At 38.9% G+C, this 23,006-nt stretch overlaps 1 protein-coding gene across 1 annotated transcript in view; it reads left to right on the plus strand.

Moving 5' to 3' along the window:
- ARHGAP10 (Rho GTPase activating protein 10) overlaps positions 1–23,006 on the plus strand; it is a 392,686-nt gene that overhangs the window by 263,090 nt on the left and 106,590 nt on the right. The window contains exons 16-17 of the mRNA XM_069105012.1: positions 3,818–3,923; positions 5,772–5,931. Of these exons, the coding sequence (XP_068961113.1) occupies positions 3,818–3,923; positions 5,772–5,931 (266 nt within the window). The remainder of the gene's footprint in view (positions 1–3,817; positions 3,924–5,771; positions 5,932–23,006) is intronic.

Raw genomic sequence — 23,006 nt, forward strand, 5'->3', positions numbered from 1 at the left:
TTCATTCCCTTCCATCCTTGTCACTCACCCTTACTGGGAAGATAAGCAGTTCAGTATAGGTTGTACATGTGTGGCTAATGCAAAACAATAACATATTAGATATATTGTAAAAGACTGACTATATTTCCCTCCCTCCTATCCCACCTCCCACTTGTTCTATTCTCTACTTTGATCCCGTCCCTTCTCCCCCCAAGCCTGCCCTACCTTCCATCATCCCCCCTCTCATCCCCTTCCCCCCCACTCTCCTGGAGGGTGAGATACCCTATTTAGTGTGTATTTCATTCCCTCCTCAAGCCAAATTCAATGGGAATAAGGTTGACCCATTCCCTTTTGCCTTCCTATTCTTCCCCTCCATTGTAACCATTTTCCCTTGCCTCTTCTATATGAGATAGTTTGCTCCATTCTGTCTCTCCCCATCTCCTCTCATTATATTCCTCTCACCTCTTAATTTCAGCTTTTAAGTATCATGCCTTCCTGTTAAATTGGTCCTGTGCCCTCTATCTATATATACCTGTAAACATATATACACACATTCACATATGTATTCATATGCCCATATACACTCATATATAGACATATATACATATATATATACACATATACATATTTATATTCCCTTCATCTACTGAGAAAAGTTTCATAAGTTAAAATTATTGTTTTTCCATGTAGGAATGTCAATAGTTCAACTTTGATAAGTTCCTTATGATTTCTTTTCCCTGTTTACCTTCTCATGCTTCTCTTGCTTCTTGTATCTGAATGTCAAATTTTCTATTCAACTCTGGTTTTTTCAACAAGAATGCTTGAAAGTCCTCTGTTCCACTGAATGACCATATTTTCCCCTGAAACATGATACTCTGTTTTGCTGGGTAGATGATTCTTGGTTTTAATCCCAGCTCCTTTGACCTCCGGAATATCATATTCCAAGCCCTTCGATTCCCTCAGTGTTGAAGCTGCCAGATCCTGGGTTATCCTGATTGTGTTTACACAATATTCAAATTGTTTCTTCCTGGCTGCTTGTAATAATATTCTCTCCTTCATCTGGGAATTCCAGAACCTGGCTATAATATTCCTAGGAGTTTTCTTTTTGGTATCTTTTTCAGGAGGTGATCAGTGGATTCTTTCAACCTCTATTTTTCCCTCTGGTTCTAAAACATCAGGGCAGTTTTCTTTGAGAACTTCCTGGAGGATGATTTCTAGGTTCTTACTTTGATCATGGCTTTCAGGTAGTCCAATAATTTTTAAATGATCTCTCCTGGATCTATTCTCCAGGTCAGTGGTTTTTCAACCATGAGATATTTCACCTTGCCTGCTATTCTTTCATTTGTTTGCATCTGTTTAACAGCATCTTGATTTCTCATAAAGTCATTAGCTTCCATTTGCTCCAATCTAATTCTGAAGCAATGATTCTCCTCATTGAGCTTTTGAGATTCTTTTTCCATCTGGAAAATTCGACTTTTTAAGGCATTCTTCTCCTCATTGCCTTTTTGAGCCTCTTTTGCCATTTGAGTTAGTCTATTTGTTAAGGTGTTATTTTCCTTAGTCAGGCTGTTGACTCTCATTTCGTAATTTTCTTGCATTGTTCTCACTTCTCTTCCCAATTTTTCCTCCACTTCTCTTATCTGCTTCTTAAGGTCCTCTATGGCCTGTAACCAGCTTGTATTTTCCTTTGAAGCTTTTGGTGCAGGAGTTCTGACTTCATGGTCTTCCTTCTGTTCCGTTCTTTGTTCCTTTTTGTCCCCAAAATGGGAGTGTAATGTTGGAATCTTCTGTCTGCTTTGTTTCCTTTGCCTGGTCATGTTGCCCCTCAGTCACTTGACTCCTGGTCTTTTTGCCAGAGTAGGACTCTGCCACCAGACAGGGGAGCTTTCGTCTTTCATTGAATTTTAAAAGAAGCTAACTAAGTCTTCTAAGAAGTACAGAGTAAGGCATATGTTTCTAGTGTTTCAATTTCTTGTGCAAACTGGGAGATAGGAAGCCAAGTTCACAGAACAGCAAATAGACCAGTTTGGCTGAAACATCTTGTGTGAAGGAGAGTAATGTGAAGGAAGATTTAGAGCTGGGTGGCCTGCAAAGACCAAGCTGAAGAGGTTATATTTTGTCTTAAAAGGGACCGGAGTTCCCAGAGGCTCTTGGATTGGGTGGTGCCCTGAGCTAAGCTGGGCTTTTGAAACATTATTTTAGTTTCTTGGGAGATCCTTTCTACCTCCTGAGGTTCCCTGATTGTGAGAAAAGCTTCCCCCAACTATTTTATGGTGACATTCTAAAGGAGTCTGCAGGCTGATTGGAAGAGCAATAAGACCAGGAAATGAAATCTCATTTCCAGTCTCAAAGAAGCACTCTGCCTAATGTAGTATATGGCATGGATTTATAACTAAGAGAGTTATGGTTGGAATTATATCTCATAAACTTTTTAATAAGAAAAACCATGCGTGTTAACAGTATAGTTTAAGGGGCAAAATTTAGAAAGCAGCCTCTAATTTTAAATGTCAATGTTCTTTTATTTGAATTATTTTTTTGTCTTGTCTCTTCTTCCCCCTTATCCCTGTACACTTTTTTTTAAAAGGCTCTTTTATATATATATATATGTATACATATATATGAAAACATTAATTCAGACAGTGTTTAGGCAGTGAATGAAACAATGGCTGCTTTGTCTGGACAAAATTGGAAAGAGTGTCATCACCTTTTATAGAGTTTTAGGAAATTTGGAGTTAGGGCTGACCAGTCTTTTTCACTTAGTTGTGGAGACCATCCAATTGTGCTGAAGGTTCTGTTAGCTCAGCCAAGGGAATAGATACTGTCTGATGTCTTCACAGCCTCCAGTGAGTCTGTGTACCTTCTAGGTCATTTGTAGCTATTTTCAATTGGTTCTGTTGGTGTTGAGGTCATGTCTGCCCTCTGAGGTCTGAAGGATTCTCTTGGCTTTCTCCCCAAACACCTTTCTCTGCCTTAATTTCCTCATCTGTAAAATGAAGGATTGGACTAGATTAATTTCTACTTAACAAGCATTTTAAAAGTTTTTACTACATACTAGGTGCTTGGGATATAAAGGAAGAAATGAAACCACTTCTGCCCTCAGGAAGCTTTTATTCTACTCTGGGGAAATAGCATGTCAAAGCACTGAGAAATCCCTCAGGTCCCTTCTGACTCTCAGTCTGTGATCCCCTGAATCTGCTGCTTCGTCCATGTGTAATAATAGCTCCCATCTCCTAGGGTTGCTCTGAAGCTATAATGAAATGCTTTGGAGAAAAGTGCTTTGCAAACCCTCTGGAGCTATAGAAATGCCATGTTATTGTTATTGACTAGAACCTTTCTGAGACCCAGTGTGATATCCTAGGGGACTTTTTGAAGGGAGTTTATGTGCTATGCTGTCAGCGGGTCCTAAACCTTGGTAGAGGCTGATTAATGCAGAAGGCTTTAGGAGCTGCCTTTGTCTTTCATATCTTGGGCCAATGATCCAGGCATGAGATTTCAGCCTACTTCTGAGCTGAAACTAAGTGCATGCAGCAAAAGGAAAAAAAAATGGCAACAGCTATCTTTTTTAAATATAACCTGGAGGGGGAAGGCGTTGGTTTTCAACTCTCCCCCCCCCTCTTCCTCTATCACCCCCCACTCACTGCACAGTAAAAGGAGGGGCCTGATTTCAACCATGGTAGAGAGTGCAGGATCAGTCTGAACAATTGAGGAGAAACAACTTCATATCTTCCACATTTGGAAATAACCAAATGTGGAAAACAAAACTGGTGTATGAGATGTTGATTTTAGGGGTATTTTTGGTCTGGTATATTTTTACTGACTATCTTATTTATTTTTCAAGAGTGTGGCAGCCCAGAATCTCGAGTCAATGCTATTCACTTCCTGGTCCACAGACTCCCAGAGAAAAATAAAGAAATGTTGGACATTTTGGTGAAACACTTGACAAAGTAAGCCCTTTCTTTTTTAATTTTGAAATTCCTTTTCTCCATGTGTTGTAGGAGATGGATTGTGGTCCTGGTGAGCTGTGTTTGTAGTGAGTTGAGTTGTGGCTCATGTACACAGTACCAGGAACCAAACCTGTAAAAGCAGGCTGGAAGTTTGACTCACAGTGTGTGTTTTGGAGAAGAGTGCTGAAATCTAATATTTCATGAATTTGTACAATTATTTACTTAAGGACATTGCCAGCAACATAGGGTTTGGTTTGAAGGGAAGAAAGGGAATAGGATACTCCTTTCCTCCTTGACTAATTCAGACTGACTGAGGCCTAAAGACTTCTTAGCAGTTTAGGTTAGTTTCACACCTGCGTAAGTATAGACTGAAGTACATGGCACTGAATTTTTCCAGTCCAGTTAGGAGCAGTATTTCCAAGGGATGCCAGTTTTTCTTTGTCTTAATCTATTATCATCATTACTACTCCTACTGTTACCACTACTTTTAATAGCAGCATAATACTCTGAAGAAATAAGCTAAATATGGTGTAAATCAACAAATAAAACTCTTAAATCCAGGCCCTTTACAGTCTGATTAAAATGATGGCAATATGAAATTTAACATTAGAAGTGTAATGTTAGAAAGTAGCCCAGTATCTACTAAGACCAGTAGATTTGCAGTCAGAGATGTGAACTTAAGTCCTGGCTTTGTACCTTACCCACCTGTGTGACCTTGGGTAAGTCACTTGATCTACTTCTGTAGGCTTTTAAAGTGATAGAATTTGACCAGATCATTTCTTAGGTCCCTTCCAGTTATAAATCTGTGGCCATGAGAGAAATAACACTTTACTTGTTCTCTGTCCCCTTCTAAATCTTTCTGCGGTCTTAGTACTTTTCTTCCTTTTTTTTAATGTCTCTAGTCACTCTGTATATTCTCATTTTGCTGATCTTTTCCTAAGTTGTTTTGTTTAAGTCTTTCCATACGTCTTTTTGTTCTTCACATTTGTCCTTTTTCATTACCCAGGAATATCTTGTACCATTATTATCCCATAATCTTTTCATCCCAGTTTTATTTATCATCTTTAAATAATATGGAATTTGATGGAGATGTTAATGTGAGTGACTTACAAACATAAACTTTTAGATCTGGAAGGGACCTTAGAAATGATCTTCTCTGGGGATTCTTAATCTTTTTTGTGGGTCCCCTTTGAAAGTTTGTTGAAGCCTCTGGACCCCTTCTTGAAAACTTTTTAAAAATGTATGAATAAAATGCATAAGATTACAAAGGAAACCAATTATACTGAAATTATAGTTATCAACATATATACATATAAATGCATATAGGTATCTATGTTTATATAAAGATGCACATATATATTTATGTGTGTATATTTGTATGTATGTATGTATTAATATTTTATTACAAACACACCATGTTCATGGATCCCAGGTTAAGAACCTCTGATCTAGTCCAGCCCCCTCATTTTACTGGGAAACTGAGGCCCAAAGCATTGAAGTAATTTTGCCCCAATTTCTACAGCCACTTAGTTCAGAGTCCAGACTTTTCGATAATACCCTCTAAAACTTGTGTTTCACTCTATTGATTAATAGATATGGTTCTAGAAAGGACCTGAGAGATCTTCTGGTGTTGTTCTTACATTTGATTGAGGTGGAACCTGAGGCCCAGGGAGGTTAAGGTCATGGAAGCTGCAAGGCTCATAGCTGGGATTTTAACCAGTGTCCAAGCCCCTTTTCTAGAGTTCTACAAATGTTGGTGTTAAACATGAAAACCCATTCTGCATTTCAAGGTGGTGGCAGCTTAAAATTTTTTTTTCTATTTTCTTTCCCTTCTTTTATCACAATAAGTGTTTCAAACCATGCCAAGCAAAATCTCATGACAGTTGCAAACCTGGGAGTGGTGTTTGGACCAACACTGATGAGGCCACAGGAAGAAACAGTCGCTGCCATCATGGACCTGAAGTTTCAGAACATTGTAGTTGAAATCCTTATAGAAAACCATGAAAAGGTAACAGACATAAATCTGTTTTTTTTTTTTCTGAACTTGAGAAATGTTGTTAACTATACTCTGGGACTTCTTTGGTTAAAAGGCTTACAATGAATCATTTTACAGCATAGATAACACTTTTCATTGGGTACTTGGATTTGTTCTCCATCTAGAGTCACCACCCTGCATATGCAGAGGGATTGGTGTATGAAGGCATACTTGTCAGTCATTATCTCCTGATGACACAAGCAGGGCTGGGCTGGAGTCTGCCCCAACGAGCCGTTTGTTAAATTTTCAGTGCGATCGCTGACACACTCAGAAATGGACAAATGCTGATTTATTGTTTTGTTGATTTCTAGACTTAAAAAACATGATGGAGAGAACGTTAATAATGCAGGTGAAACCTAATAGTGTTGTGTGTATGGAGATTGGATTGAGAAATATTTACTGACACACCCTTGTTCTTACACATCACATACTATTTATTGGCTTGTGACTAGGGGCAAGTCACTTTGCCTCAGTTTCCTCATCTGTAAAATGGGGGTATTGATGCTTGCTCTATCTAATTCGTAGGTAGTTGTGAAGAAAGTGTTTTACAGACCTGAAAGTGCTGTTTGAAAGAGAACTGTTATTTATTATCATCATTTTAAATGTTATACTGAGACACTGGGGGAGATTATAAAAGCTGCTTTTGTGTTGACCTCAAAAATTGAATGTATCTATTATTATTTTGATATGGTCCTGCCTAAAGTCAGGGGATAGAGTAGGTGACCCCCAAGATCCCTTGTGATCTAAAGATGTTATGGTTCCGTAATTACACCATTATGGAATGTGCTGTATTGGCATGGTGGATGGTCTTACTGCAACCAGACCAGATGTTAGCCAACTCAGCTTTTTCATGAGAATTTTTTTTTTTGCAATATCCATACACGTTTGCTTTCTGATGCAGAAATTTCAGTGGCTAGTGTCCTTGTTTAAATTGGATGACTGTCAGTATAAAATGGAGAGCAGTGACATGTCAGTGCGTGGCTGTAATGGTCATTGTAGATTTTCCCACACCCCTCCCTAAAAGGTGACTCTGTGTTCTCTCTTCCCTCCTCTGCCTTTCCTTTCTTTTTTCAAAATACATTTTGCATCTGTTCATATATCCCATGAAGGAGAAAGCACACGGATAAACAATTTATTCTTAAGCAAGACAATGTGGTTTTTTTTTTTTTTTGGTTTTAGAAATTTTTCCTTACATATCTTGAATGAGTTTTTCTGTAGACCTACCTTTTTACTACTTCTATTTAATACAATTTTTGCGTAAGTACCCAACAGATATGTGATTTTGAATGTAAGGAACTCTCTCCAGTGATGTGGGGCTCAACCTGTCGATAATTTAGCCAACAGATCATGAGAAGTTGCATGAAGAACATGATTTAGTGAGGTGCTTAGGGTCATCCACTAATAGGTGCTCAAGGTAGAATTTAAACACATGTCTTCCTGCCTCTAAGCACCTCCATTCTATCTACCATGGCTCATCATTCTAAGAGCTTACTTAATCTTTATTTTCAGAATAGCGTTTCAAAAGCAAGGGAAATATAAAGAAATATAAACAATAAAGTTAAGGCAGCCTAAAATTAGAACACAAATTGGTCTTATTATATTCACTGCATCACAAGAGCCCTTGCTAATATCTCTGGATTCTTCTCATAAGAAACCATTACATAAGTAATGGAACAGTTCTGATAGGTTCTGTTGTGTCCTGTGGTCTTCTTAGTCACTGCCTGAGTGCCGACCATTTGCACCATTTTCCAGAGCAGCACTTCCTTATGTGAATTCTGAATTCTCCTAGGAAAAATGGAGATGAAAATCTGTACTGTGAAATTTTAGTGTCTAAAGAAGGGCTTTGGTTATTTTCTTTAGCCCAGTTATAAAAATAGCTTGGTGATCAGCCTAGGAGATTTTACTCCACAACCAGTCATGAATCTCTGCCTCCCTTTATGGTGCTGTCAAACTGTCATTAAACCTCATTAGTGCACATGAAGCTGTTGAGACAGCTCTGGTGGACGATAGCTGCTATTCATTTATAGAAAGAGAAATAATTAGCCTGCAGATTTTGAGATGCTAGTACAGTAGCTCAGCCATCATTCAATTAAATCCCAATTAAGGAACTTTAATGCAATATATTTGTGAAAAATACTGGCTCTGGGGCTTGCCCTTGGATCACAACTTAATTCGACACCCTTCCTTCCTCCCTTCCTTCCTTCCTTCCTTCCTTCCTTCCTTCCTTCCTTCCTTCCTTCCTTCCTTCCTTCCTTCCTTCTTTTCTCTTCCTAATTTGAAGCTTGACAGAGAAATTAATATTTTTTAGCTAGGAAGTAAATACTACCTTTGCCTTATTGACAGATCTTAAAAGTGTTTCCAAATGGCAGTAAGGAGCTAATTAAGTAAGCATAGTATATATGCCAGTAGGCTAGCTCATATAGTCTAGAAGCTAAGCAGATAAATTCTGTTTCTCATCTTTTAAGTGCTGTAGCTGTTTATTACTAGAAAATTGATATTAAAGAACTATGGGTCATAGGGAAAAATCCCAAGTGGAGCAGAGTGTTGTAAATTTAAAGACTCAAAAGAATGTTAAATTTGTTAGAGAGGTGCTGTGGATGGTAGGTTTGGAAATATTCCATATACTTGTGTCTTCAAAAGTTGCTGTATGGAAGAGGGGCTTGGCTTAAACAGTTGTGCCCCATAAGGTAGAACACTGATTGGAGAGGCTGATTGCTGTTTTAGGTAAGCAAGAACTTGCTAACAGTTAGAGAGGCTACTAGAAGTGGAATGGATTAACGTTGGATAGTGGTGGCTCTCCCTCCCTTTCTTACCCTCCCAGTAGAGGGAGCAGAACTTTGAGTAGAGCTAGGTGACTATTTGACTGATTGTGTTGTAGAGGGTATTCCTTTGTGGCTTTGGGTTGCCTTAGCTGGTTTAAAAAACTCATTTTACTAATAAATGTCTGTGATTCTGAGTTATGGTCAACTCTATAGGTTTTACTTAATATTCTTTGTTAGAAGGGAAGTATAAGAGTGGGAACTTTTTTTATGGGAGGTGGTAAACATATAGGGAAATGACTTTGGTGTAAAAATAATACTTTAAATAAAATTAATCAGAAACAACGTGTGTTTGGGACTTCTTCAGAATGGTGAAAGGGTAACATACTCACCTGGAAGGTCATAATCATTTTCTAGTTTCAATTTTCTTAGCATTTTTTTCCCCTTGGGGAAAGGAAGTAGTGTTTCAAAGGCCTTAATTCTTTCCCTTCCTTCTTTCATTTATTCTTTCTTTCTTCCCTTCTCCCACCTCCTGTTCTTGTTGTTCTTTTCTCAATAACAATTGTTCTTTTCTCAACAAAGTCTTAACTCTGGATTCTTTTGAGAGAAGACAGTTTACTCTGGCAATGGTAAGTTGTGGGCATTGTAGAAGAAAATTTCTCATGACATTGGTGACATGAGACATAGGTTTCCTTGTACTCTAATTTATAATCAGCGTTACAGGTGCCTTAGACTTTGGGAGAGAGACAGAGACAGAGAGAGAGAGACAGACAGAGAGAGAGAGACAGAGAGAGAGAGACACAGAGAGAGAGAGACAGAGAGAGAGACACAGAGAGAGAACATGAGTAAACACAGACAGAAAAAAGGAAGAAGTTTTTCTTTCCTTTTGTTTTTGTTCCTTCCAACAATTCTGTAAAATGTGAGCTCTAGCTAGGAAAATCACTAAAAAAAGAGATGGTAATTGAAAAAAATATATATAACTAAAACTAGCAACTCTAGATGAATTTTGATCTTGAAAAAGATCTCAAACTATTTTGCAAGTGTTTTAAGGTTTGGTAAAATCCAAAGCACAATTTACCCTAACTCCTTTCCCATTTTTATTAAATCCACATGTACTTTGGAAGAAACTTAATCCATATGTTTTGGTTTCATTTTATACATAACACATTAAGATCTTGTTTTACAAGAACTATCAGAGGGCCAAAAACATTTTCGAGATCTTTCTTTCCTTTGCAAACCAGGAAATTGTGTGCGTCCCAGGAGAAAACAATACCTTGAACCCCTAGGGATTTTGAATTTGGCCAGAAACTCAGAATGCATGAAGTTTACATGAGTTCTTTTCTTGGCAGAGTACATCTTGCACACCCTGACTGTGCAGCATAATCAAGTGTCTGATGAATTTACAATATATTTATCCAGAATTCAATGACCGGAATGCTAGGCTTAGAATCAGGAAGACCTGAATTCAAATCTTGTCACCAACATTTACTGGCTGTGTGACCATAGGCACATAATTTAACCTTTATAAGGTTATCTCTGTAAAACAGGAATGTTAATACCCATGGGACCTACTGTACAAAGTTTTTGTGAAGATAAGTGAGATAGGGCAGGTCAAGTCCTTCAGATACCTCAAAATGCTGTGTAAATGCCAGTTATTGTTATTTTATCACATCTGGATTTCTCCCTACACCCCATAAGAGAAATTACAAAGGTAAGTTATTATGACATGGACGCATACTACCTGTGTGACCCTGGTCAAGTCATTTAACCCTGTTTTCCTCAGTTTCCTCATCTGTAAAATGAGCTGGAGAAGGAAATGGTGAACCATTCTAGTATCTTTTCCCAAAAATCCAGGGTCCCAAGAAGTTGGACTCACTGAAATGACTGAATAGCAACAAAAAATATCAATTAATTTCTTTTGTGTTTTATGCTGTGGTTATTTCCTAGTATACCCTGCTCCTGCCCCATTTACTAATAACCAAAACAGATTCAAACAAATCGACAGAATGACCATGCATAGGACCTTCCACTTCCATAGTGCCCCTCCTTTTTACTGAGAGAAGGGAGCATGTTTCATTGTCTGTTCTGTGTCTGGAGGTTACTTTGAGTTGTCCCCCTTGAGTATTGTTTTTGTTTACCTTATTATAGTCATTGTATTATTGTTCTCCTGGTTCTGTTGAGACCTTTTGGAGAATATAATGTCAGATTTAAATTTGGGTGGGGTATTAGAGATCATTGATTCCAATCCCACATTTTATAGATGGGGAAACTAGGCACCAAAGAAAGGCCTAAGCAACTTTCCCAGAGTCAGACAGGTGGTACAACAGAAACTTAGGGCATCTGATTTCAAATCCAGCACTCTTTGCCTAAATTGATGCATCAGCCCCTTCCTGTCCTTTTTAAATCTTCAGTCAGAATTGAAGTTCGTTATCACTATTCACGTGATGATCCCAAGACTACCTCCTACATAACGAAAGAGAGACGATACCGTGGCCGTTGTAGTTTATGGAAAACATAGTGTCAGTATGGTCTTGTTGCGGAAGTGTTGGACTTGTCACTAGGAGGATCTGGATTCATATTGTGATACTTACTAGGAATGAGTTCAAGGGCAAATCAGTCTCCTTGTCCTGTCATCTCCTCTAGTTGTTGTGCAATGGGAAGAACGCAAAATTGGCAGTCAAAGGATAGCAGTTCAAATTCTTACTCCTGGTGTGAGTTGGGACAGGCCATTTAGCTACCTTGGGTCTAAACCTCCTTATCTGTAAAATGAGTGGCAAACCTATAAGGGCTTCTTAAACCTTTTCTGCTTGTTACCCCTTCAGTGCTTCTTAAACTGGGAGGCAGAATCCCTGGTTTAAGAAGCACTAAATTGTCTCTGAAATTCTTTCTGTCTCTTAATCTGTGATCCCATGATCTGTAGTAATACTTTTTCATAGGGTTGTTGTGAGCATCAAACGAAATAATGGACATAAAGCAGTTTGCAAACTTTAAAGTACTATCAAAATTAAGCTTATTGTTATTTATAGTCTACAGTGTTTAAAATTGATGCTTTTTGTATCATGCATATGTGGTTTCAATTAGCAAGAAGACCTTATTCTCTGAGTTTATGGGTAAATGGGAGGGTCTTTTTTTTCCCCAAAGAACTTGCTTTCTAATAGGAACACAAGATATCTTTGAATTATAGACCTAAGTTAGATGCACAATTTTGAACCCATAATTCCTCACTTCACCACCTTCTCTCTGCAAGGAAGAGAACTACATTCTCCTTGTGGAGAAAATTCATCTTTTTTAGATAATTTTTTTTGGGTTCATTTCCATGTTTCTCATCATTGTGGATATTTTGCCCCTACGTATATTTATTTCACTTTGTTTCTTTATATTCATCACATTCATTATTTCATTACTTCTTATAGTACAGTAGTGTTCTCTTTTGGGGGGGGAGGGTCCTCTCTCTACCTCTCCCTCCCCCTCCTTTCTTTCTCATTCTTTCCCCTTTTTTGGGTGCTATTTTCGTGGTCAGATTGTTAGGTATTTAAATATTTTAATTGGATTTTTAGATACAGTATTCAAAATGTGGTGCTATAGATTGACCTCAACTTTGGGTAATGAATGTTCCAGGCTGCTTGTCTCCATCTGTCACTGCAGTTTCAGTCTTTTTGTGTGATAGTCAGCAGCTTTGGAAGTTTTGGCTGTTACAGCTCTTATGTGCATCTCTCGATCCTGAGATAGTAATGAAAGCAGCACATATTATTTTCATATCCAGTCCAATCTGACAAGCATTTATTTAGCACCTACCATGTACAAGATATTATGTTAAGCTGCAGAATTGAGGCATGTACAAACACTCAATTCTGGACTTCAAGGACCTTACATTCATTTGGGGAGATGAAACCTGTAAATAGACAAGTATATGAATGACTGTTTGAAGATGATGAGGAAGGACCCTGATAACTGGGGAGAGAGGAAAGGCTTTCTGAAGGAACCAGTGCATTGATTGAAGGAAACAAGAAGCTTTAAAAGGTGCTGACATAAGGAGGGCATCCATTTCTTTTCGGGGATTCAAAGCACTCTACTAAAATAAAGACTTTATAAGGAATGCAGAGTTGGCAATAAATTACATCATGTTAATGATGAGATTTTCAAAATCAAACCTCTTTTAAAAAAGATTTTACTGTAGCTCTCCTCCCTCCATCCCTCTTCCCCTATTGCTTTTAGGTTGAAAAGAAAGAGTTAAGCCTAAAAATATTGACTTTACAGCATGACCCTGCACTCTCCTCTCCTGCTTGGGAGATGGCAGGCCTCAGAGTGAAAGCCCCAGGAGAGCAGAACTGGAGGAGGTTTCTGCTGGTACTGGAGTAAATCCTTGCTGACTCAGGGGGCAGAAGGAGATAGATGGTTTTTTTGCACATGGCCAGTGTGTGAATTTGTTTTTCTTGACTTTGCATATTTGTTATCAGGTTTTGTTTTTCTTTTTTCTTTTTCTAATGAGGAGGGGAGGTAGGAGAGAGAGAAAATAGATTTTTGTTAATTGAAAAAAATTAAATTAAAAATAAACATTGCTGTCATTTCCCAGTAACTCCCCCCTCCAAATCACCAACCCACTAAGAACCCTCCTTTGTGAGAGACACATTAAGCAAACCAAATCAACACATTGACTCTATCTGATGATGAATGCCTCATTCTGCACCTGTACCTATGTTTGACTGCCTCTCTGAAAAGAGGCAAGAGTTGTGCTTTCACTGTTAGGCCTCTGAGGTCACCATCGGTCATTTCATCGATCACGGTTCTGGTGTCCACCATTGTGTTTTCCTTTAAAATACTGTGGTTATTAGGTGAGTTGTTCTCCTGTTTCTACTTCATTTTCTCTGCGTAGTGATGGGAAAATTGAGATAATTCCATTCCACAAACATTAATTAGGAGCTTTCTTTGTGCTAGGCCCTTGAAATACAAAGACAAAATGAAAAAACAGCCCCCTTCCTCAAATGGCTTACCTTCTTCTGGTAGAGTTTCTTGGCAGCTTAATCAAGGTCTTTCTTAGCAGGAAAGACTGTCTGCAACCCAGACATCCAGCTTTATTTTACAGTTCTTTTTCCAATAGATGCTTCTTTGCACACAGTTGTGCCTCCTCCTATTATAGAAGTAGGGAAGGTGAAAAAGGGATCTCTGTTTTCAACCATGTGTCCCACACAAGCCTGAGAATATTAAACCACACTCATCTGCAGAGGGCTTAGCAACTTGGAATGACTTGACACTCATTAACCTTTGGAAAGCTTGGTAGAACTATGCTCTGCCCAGCCATGATGAACGTGAGGGAAAATCTGACTTCCTAGAACATGTCAGAAATTGCTTATGCAGTTTTCCAGCAGCATGCAATACCCCTAAGAGGGGCCATGTCTGTGGGGGATATTGCAACACCAGGAATTCTGAGTGAGAGTGTGCAAAGAATCCATCACTCCAAACAACAGAAGATCCCTGGGCTCAGGGCCCAACCGACAGGAGCAGGACTATCATTTTCACATGGAACACAACAGATTTAATTCTTGGGCAAGCTCCTTTCCATCAGGAATCAGCAACTTAGTGCTTTCAAAAAATCTTTTTTTTTTTCCCTAAACAGAGGAATAGAATAGAGTGGAATTGTCAAATAGACTAGCCTGAATTCTCCTTGATACCATGAAGCAGGCACTAGGTTGCCAAGCAACAACACTGTCGATTTTCAGATGTGGGAAAATAAATCTCTTTAAAAAAAATTCAGGAAGCTTTATGTCTCCATAGTGAGCGAGTGTTCAATATAGAAATCACTGCCCCATAGCCAGGGTTTCGACAAATGCCCAGCTATCCCCCCTGCCTAAGAATTTGCAGGAAAGATGGCTCTTTTGGCCTCTCTCTGTAATCTTCTTTTCCAGGCATGTTCATCTGAGTAAGCCCTTATGTTTTCTGAGGCTTTGAAAAATGGGGCTGTGAGCAGTTAGAAATCAAAAAGCATTCTTAATGTTCTTTAAAGAGCAGCAGAATGATGAGCAACAGCATCATTTCCTTTATTTCTACATTAAAATATAAGTAAGTTCTGCTTTTCACCAACCAGGAATCCGGTTTTCTCAGAGATGAAGGGTTGTGCTCCTAGAAAAGAGAAATCTTAATGGGGGATATTCAGGCCATCTTCCAAGACTGTTGGATATACTGTCTAGGGTAACACATTTAAAATCTACATGAAGAAGAGTTCTTTAATTTTAGAGCTGTTTCATAGAGGAATTAGAGCCAGTGAGGTGGTACAGTGGATGGAACACTGGACCTGGAGTCAGGAATCTCTGAGTTCAAATCTTGCCTGCCTCAGATTCTTACTAGCTGTATGATTTGGACAAGTCAGTTAACCCCTGACTCCCTCAGTTTCATCATCTGTAAAATGGAGGTAATAGTAGCATCTCCCTCCCAGAGTTGTGACAATCAAATGAAATAATATTTGTAAAGTGTTTTGTAAACATATATGTAGATGTACTATGTAAATGCTTTGCAAACAAACAAATATATATATATGTATATATATATGCTAACTATTATTATTAGGAATAGACTGCCTTGATGTGGTAGAGATTAGATAATGTTGCTGGAGCTCTTCAGGAAGAGGTTGATTATTTGATTATTTGTTAAGAATTTTATAAAGGGTATTCATAAAAGAGCATAATATGGTGAAGAGTGCCCGTAATGCCAATGTGATATTCACAGCACCTATGGTGGTTATAAATATGCTGGTGTAATTGTGTATCACAAAATGTAGCATTACAACATGTAAAATAGATAATTTAGATTACATTAAATTAAAATTTTTTGCACAAACAAAATCAATGCAACCAAAACTAGAAGGAACGTAGTAAATTCCAAAAACTATTTACAGCAAGTATTTCTGATAAAGGCCCCATTTCTCAAAATATATAGAGAACCAATTCAAATTTAAAAGAATACAAGTCATTACCCAATTGATAACTGGCCAAAAGATATGAACAGGTAGTTTTAAGATGAAGAAATCAAAGCTATCACTATTGATTAGAGAAATGCAAATTAAAACAATTTTGAGGTACTACCTCATGCCTATCAGATTAGCTAATATGACAGAAAAAGAAAATGACATATTGGATAGGATGTATGAAAATCAGGACACTAATGCACTTTTGGTAGAATTGTGAATTGATCCAATCATTCTGGAGAGCAATTTGGAGCAAAGCTCTAGATTAAATCAAACTGTGCTATCTCTGCTAGCTCTGTACCCCAAAGAGATTTTTTTTTTAAAGGGAAAAGAACCTACTTGTACAAAGATATTTGTAGCATCTCTTTTTGTGGTGGAAAAAAATTGGAACTTGAAGGGATGCCCATCAATTGGGGAATGGCTGAACAAGTTATAGTATATGATTGTGACAGAGTATTATTGTGCTATACAAAATGAGAAGTAGAATGATTTCAGAAAAGCCCAGAAAGACTTAGAGATGAACTGATACAGAGTGAATCCAGGAGAATGAGGAGAATCTTGTACACAGAAACAGCAATGTTATAAGATGAAGACTTTTCAGTGACTTAGCCATTTTTAGCAATACATTTATCCAGGACAGTCCTAAAGGACCCATGATGAAAAATGCTATCCACCTCCAGAGAAGGAACTGATGTCTGAATATAGATTGAAGCATATTATTTTTTCCTCCCTTCCTTCCTCCTTTTCTCCCTTCTTCCTTCTCTCCTTTCCTCCCTCCCTCCCTCCTTTTTTCCCTCCCTCTCTTCCTCCCTTTCCATCCCTTCCTCTCCTTCCCTCCCTCCCTCCCTCCCTCCTTCCCTCCCTCCCTTCCTTCCTTGTACAAAATGCCTAATATGGAAATGTTTTATATAATTGCACAAGCATAGCCTATATCAGATTGCTTACTATCTCAGAGAGGCAGAGGGGAGGGAAGGAGGGGTAGAATTTGGACCTTAAAGCTTAAAAAAATGTTTTAAAAAAAAGCATTTTAACATGCAATTGGGTAATAAAATAAATATTGTTTTAAAAATCAGTATTGGGATTGGCCAGTGAGTGGCTGTTTCAGTTAGAACTTGGGCAAGATGGGGAGACTCAGTTAAAAAACAAAAACACAAACATAAAACAGTTACTGAGTACCCAGTATATTCAAGGCCATGTGCTAGGATGGTAGCTGTAAAGACAAAAATGAAGCCGCTGTTCCTGCCTTCAAAGGTTCTATGTCCTAACTGAAAGAAGCCTTTTGAATATTAAGATTCTATACTTGATTATTTCATTCTAAGATAGTTATGTCTTCTGGGGAAAAGCAGAAGAAATCTAATCCCTCCTCCCACTCCCTTCCACGTGGAATAGTCTGTAAAAGAGACCGTCCTGTAGCGGAGCAATCAAAAAATGTAATGAGGTGCCTCAAAAGCAATAGTGAGTTCTCCAAAGGATTATAGGGGAAGAGAACTTAAGAGATCATTAAATCTAACTTCCTCTCATTTTCATGAAAGATGTTTAAGCCAGAATTCCTGTAGGAAGGATTCTTATTCTGGTGTTGGTCACCCTTGACAAGTCCTGAAATTCTATGCCTCAATGATCATCCTTATCGTGGACTTGAAGAAGTGTATCCCTTTCTCATTTTACTTCCTTTTACATTCTTCTGTAATGGGAGGAGGACGTATATATTTGGATGCTTGGCATCTATGTGATCCTTGTGTCACACATGTCTGGGGCGCGGAGGGTTCATATTTCTTTATGGGGATGTCACACTTCTTCTGGCCCAAGCCTCCACCCAGAAACCTGAGAAGGTCTCAGCTTTGGACAGTCCATTCATCTGGCACAGACTCCCATTTATAATGGCAATAGCTGTAGCAAAAGGAGGTTTTGTTGATAGAAAAGAAAAAAATCAGTAAACATAATATTTTTCAATAAAACTGTAATCGTAGTCCCCCAACTGTTCGAGAGCCAATAGCACAGACTTTGTAAATTGTAAAACACAATATAAATGCTAGCTGTACTTTTCTTTCAGAGAGCAGAACTAGGTCAATGAATGGAAGTTATACTTTCTGATAATTAGAATAGTAATGAAGTGGTCTGTTTTGTTATGTAATGAGCGTCTATTGCTAGAAGTATTTAAGCAGAGATTGGGTGACTGTCTTTCTGGGGTGCAGTGGAAGGGATGCTTGCCGTACATGGGATGTCAGACTAGGTGGCCTTCTGAGATAATTGCCTACCCTAACATTCTGTACTTCTGTCAGTCCCCTTGTGGTTAGCATTATTGAAACCTTATTCCAATCTTGATGCCCCTTCAACTATTTAACATTAGGTTTGGAAATCAGTCAATCAAGAAGTTTTTTTTCTTATGCTCATTTTGTCCCAGGTCATGTGCTAAGCACTGGGGATGTAAAGAAAAAACAAGAGTCTCTGTCCTTAAGGAGCTTGTATTCTAATGGAGGATGCCCTCTCTGTCTTTTCCCTTCCCTATCCCCCTCTCTCTCCTTTTCTCTGTCTTCTATCATCTGTCTCTCTTATCTGACTATACCAGGTAAACTGAGGAGAAGAAGAGTAGTCTGCTTTTATTCTAAAGATTGATAAAGCACCATAACTGCTTCTCCTTGGATAGGGATAGGTGCCTAACACAGTACCTGTGATTTCACTGGCCTAGACAACTCTCAGAAAAGAAAACTCTTTACTTGTGGGTCATCATCTTTTCTGTAACTTGTTGCCTAGAGCCACTAGACAGTACACAAGGATCCCTGCCAGCACATATTGACTTAGAAAATCACATGTTAACATTATCAGTGTTTTATTATATTTTCATTCGTTTTGTTCAATGTTTCCTAACTACTTTTTTTAAGCATTTGAGGTTAAATAACTTGCTCAAGGTTACATGGCCAGTTATTTTGTGTGGGTGCCAAGTATCTGAGGCCAGAACTGATCACAGGTTTCCTGATGCTGGGATCGGCACTCTTACTCACTGCACCACCTGGCCTCCCCGCTAACTACCTTTTAATCTGATTTGGGCAGTGTTAGGTGGTGTCGCAGAGTGTTTGACTCCTCTCAGAGCATGGAGAGGTTAAATAATACCCTGAAGGTCATATGTGACAGAGGTCACTTGAACGTAGAAGTCATGCTGGTTTGGAGACCAGCTCTCCAACCACTACATTGTGATTTTAATATGTAGGTGCTTAATAAATGTTTGGCAGGTTGAATTGGATAGACAAATTACCCAAGCTCCATTACTCCTAAGGCAGCTTGGGGAAGACCAAAGGAAGGCAGAGTTCAGAATCCTCCGTTCAACTGAGGGTTTGAAATCTTTGCAGAAAATAGTTCATCACTACAGCAGGACCAGGTGCCTTCCAGTCACTGTTCCCCATTAAATTCTTCAGTTTTCTGATGTGTAAAATGATGCAGCAGCTTCCTGTGGCCTCCCACCTTCATCAGCATGTTCAGGTAAACTTGTCTTTGTAGTGGGGGTTTGAATCCTCAGAAGGAAAGCCTTCTATAGGTAAACATCATGTGGCATTTTTACTGTGTTGAAGAGGGAGTAGGCTTCTTTGTTATTGCAGAGGGTGGAACGAGAATGAATATGTGGAATTTATAGAGAGGGACACTTCATCCCAGTGTAAGAAAGAACTTTATAACCATTCTGACAATTGGCTGGACTGATTTCCTGTTCCCAGAAGTGTCTAAGGGCACTGAAGTTGCCCGTATATCAGGGAGATTACAGAATCAGAGCCGTGCCTTATGTGGGAGCTTGGGTTAGGTGACCTCTGCAGTGCCTTCCAAATTCTCTGACCAAGTCTTCTTCATGAAATAAATCCTAAGACCAGGAAATCAACAAGTCATAAAATAAAAGTATATCTATGTAGCTTTTTAATTAAAAGTTGAAAATGGGGGCAGCTAGGTGGTTCAGTGAGTAAAGCGCCAGAACCGGAGTCAGGAGGACCTGGGTTTGGATCTGGCCTGAGGCACTTAAAACACACACACACTGACACACACAGACACACACAGACACACGCGCACACACACACACACACACACACACACACACACACACACACACACCCTAGCCATATAACCTTGGGCAAGTTTCTTAACCCCAATTGCCCTCCAAAAGGCAAAAAAAAAATAAGTTGAAAATGTTTACTCTACTTCCATAAAATCAATTAAAATATACTGTACATATTTTACAGAGGGTCCAGTTGATCTATAAAGAATAGTGCCATGGATTGCAACTTATTTATCAGTGTATGGCCTTTTGAAAGCTATGTGCTTAGGGAACATTTATTTAATAATAATTTTGCATCCCTTCTTAGAATACAGAAGGCCTTCTTTTTCTCATGTGGTTTGAATGGCACATCTCTCTTTTCTTCAGAAAAAAAATTATTGATACCCTTTGTTTTTTCATCACTTATATTTTACAAGATATCCTTCTTCTTGACCCAGAAAGCCATTTTTATAACAAAGAATAAAAAGGGAAAAAGAAAAATCAGCAAAACCAGCTGACATATTGAAAAAGTCTGCAGTATGCAGTGCCTAATATCCATAGTCCTGCAACTCTGCAAAGAAATGCAAAGGTCAGGGGTCCAGAAAGCTTGAATCAAAGGCTTCTTTTTCTCTGGATAAAATTCCATATAGCAAACATAGCCAGTCATTCTGTTAACCTTGAAATGATGCTCCAATTTTCTCAAATTTGGAGTCATTCTTTCCCATTATCATTTTTTAAAAATCTCCAATGAAAAATTTGTAAAAAAAAAAGTTGTTTTGAAAAAATATTTGAAGCCTTCTAGTCATTAGGGTTTTGGAGAACAGGTCTCTTTTGGATTTGTTCTTCAGCATCTTTGATTTGTTCTTTCCATCCTTGGATCATCTCAAGGGGACCCTTAAAGGCAGAATAATTCACGAGGGCAGCCTCGAGTGTGGGTGCATGGAGAAATGGGCTGCTTGTCTTTAGAGCATCCTCAGGACTTTTCCCCAACTGGTGGCGCCATCTTCCACTTCCCCTTAGTTTGTTTCTGCATCAGTATCACATTTGGGTCTCCTATATGAAAATCGGTGCATCTCAATAGGTTGTCTAGAAAAGCAGGATTGCCTGTTTAAATGCTCACTGTAATTCTCTCTTCCTCCTCTTTTCCCTCTTCCCTCCCTTTTCAGAAATTCCAATATCCTTTAAGGAGGAAGAACCTGCCCGTTGGTATTCAGTGTGTAAGGGAAGAAATAATCAAATGCCTTTTCTATCATCTGGCTAATAATAGGGTAGGGGAAATCCTCCAAGGCTGATTGTCTCAAATGACCACTTTCCTTGGGCTCTTTTCGGCTCACATTTCTCTGTCAGATGGTTCACTTCTGACAGGGAACCCAAATGGAAACTTTTTTGGAACCTAACTCCTCTTCTAGATGAAAGACCTCAAAGTATCTCTCTCCACTCTCATCTTCTCATTGTTCTTTCTCTTTTTTCTTTTTGTCCCACAGCTCTTTCCCCTCTTTTCTTTTTTACTTCCTTTTCCCTCAGTTAGCTTTTATTAGCTTTTTATATTTGAGGCAGCTAGGTGATACAGTGGTCAGAGTTTTGGATCTGGGGTCAGAAATGATGCCTGAGTTCCTATCCTGGCCAAGTCACTTAACCTTTTTTTGCCTTAGTTTCCTCCTTTGCAAGATGGAAATGATAATAGCACCTCCCTCACAGGGCTTGTTGAGAGGATAAAATGAAATAATATATGTAAAATGCTAGGCAAACTTTAAAGGGCCATATAAATGCTAGCTACTATTTATAGCTATTAAGTATTATGTAAGCTCTCCAGGCCTATCATTTGATTATTAGTATCTAGGTGGCAGTCTAGTGTAGTGGAAAGAACTCTGGATCCTGAGGGCCCATGATCCGGGGTCAAATTCTCATTTACCTGGAAAACCTTTGGAAATTTGCCTTCCTTCTCTCATCTTCAGAGTGCTGAACAGCACGATAGTTAAGGTTCATTGCAACTCCATTTGGAATGTTTCTCTTTTGATGATGGTTAGAGACAGAAGGCCCAGAGATAATGGAATTAAGCTATGGAAAACAAACTGGAGAAGATACAAATTGTAGATAACATATGGATCCTGTCATGTGCAGTTTATCATCTAGGAGAATGATAAGGTACCAAAGAGATATATAATACACAGCATTATCTGCCACACGTATGATGGAGTGACAGAACAAAGACTGCCACCAGGGCACAGACATCCCTTTGGAAGGTCACACAGTCCAGCCCTCTGTGTCGCCACTTCTTTCCTCCTGAACCTGTTCCCCACAACTCTTATGGCTCAGTCAGTTGTGCATTGTTTTAAGGACTAACTGTGTGCCAGGTACTTTGCTAAATGCTGGGAATACAAACACAGGCAGACAGAAAAACAGTCCCTGCCCTCTAGAAGCTTCCTTTTTAATGGGGGAAGACTTGATTAAGATAACCACCCAACCTCACCTTGTCCTTTGGCATCTTCCTGTCTCCTACTTAGATGGCTTTGTGGTAGAAGGCAGCATAAATCTTGGCTGACTGTTTGATGTAGATGGTAAATAGCTCCCATGTTAGTCAATAAATATTTATTTTTAAATCAAATTTTATTTTTTGGAGGGGGGGGAAAGACAAGGCAGTTAGGCTTAAATGACTTGCCTAAGGTCACACAGCTAGTAAGTGTCAAGTGTCTGAGACCGAATTTGAACTCAGGTCCTGCTGATTCCAGGGCCGGTGCTCTATTCACTGTGCCACCTAGCTGTCCCTCAATAAACATTTATTTAGTGCCTACTGTGTGCCAACCACTGTTGGATTAGTCCCCATACCATCATAGAAGCAGTTTAGGGTAATCCATGCTGAGCAGGATTCTTCTCTATCATAAATCCAAGTGATCATCCAACCTAGGAGGTAATGGGCTGCCGTGGAAAGAATACCAGCTCTGGAATCAGGGGATTTGAATTCAAATCTCACTTTGGATTGTTACTATTTAAATGACAGTGGATATCCCAGACCCCAGCGTCCTCATCTGTAAGAAGAAGAAATTGGACCAGATGACCACTGAAACGCTTTCAGTTTCTACATATATATAGGTTGGCTATACAAGGTGCGGCTGTAAAGGCTGGGGGGTACCAAATGTATCCAACCTTTACTTAGGAGCAAGAAAGATAAATTTAACAACAGTATGAAGGATTAATGTACCAGAGGAAAAACTGGAGTTGGGAAGACCTCTAAAGAAAGAGAAAGATTGCAGTATTCCAGCCATATGTTAGTAAGAGCCTATAATAGGATGATGGCATGGTTGTCATAGACGTAGATTTG

The sequence above is a fragment of the Petaurus breviceps genome, unplaced genomic scaffold (genome assembly GCF_028583685.1).
Source record: "Petaurus breviceps papuanus isolate PSGF00001 unplaced genomic scaffold, PetGlider_PUasm1.0 76, whole genome shotgun sequence".
NCBI classification, from domain to species: domain Eukaryota; kingdom Metazoa; phylum Chordata; class Mammalia; order Diprotodontia; family Petauridae; genus Petaurus; species Petaurus breviceps.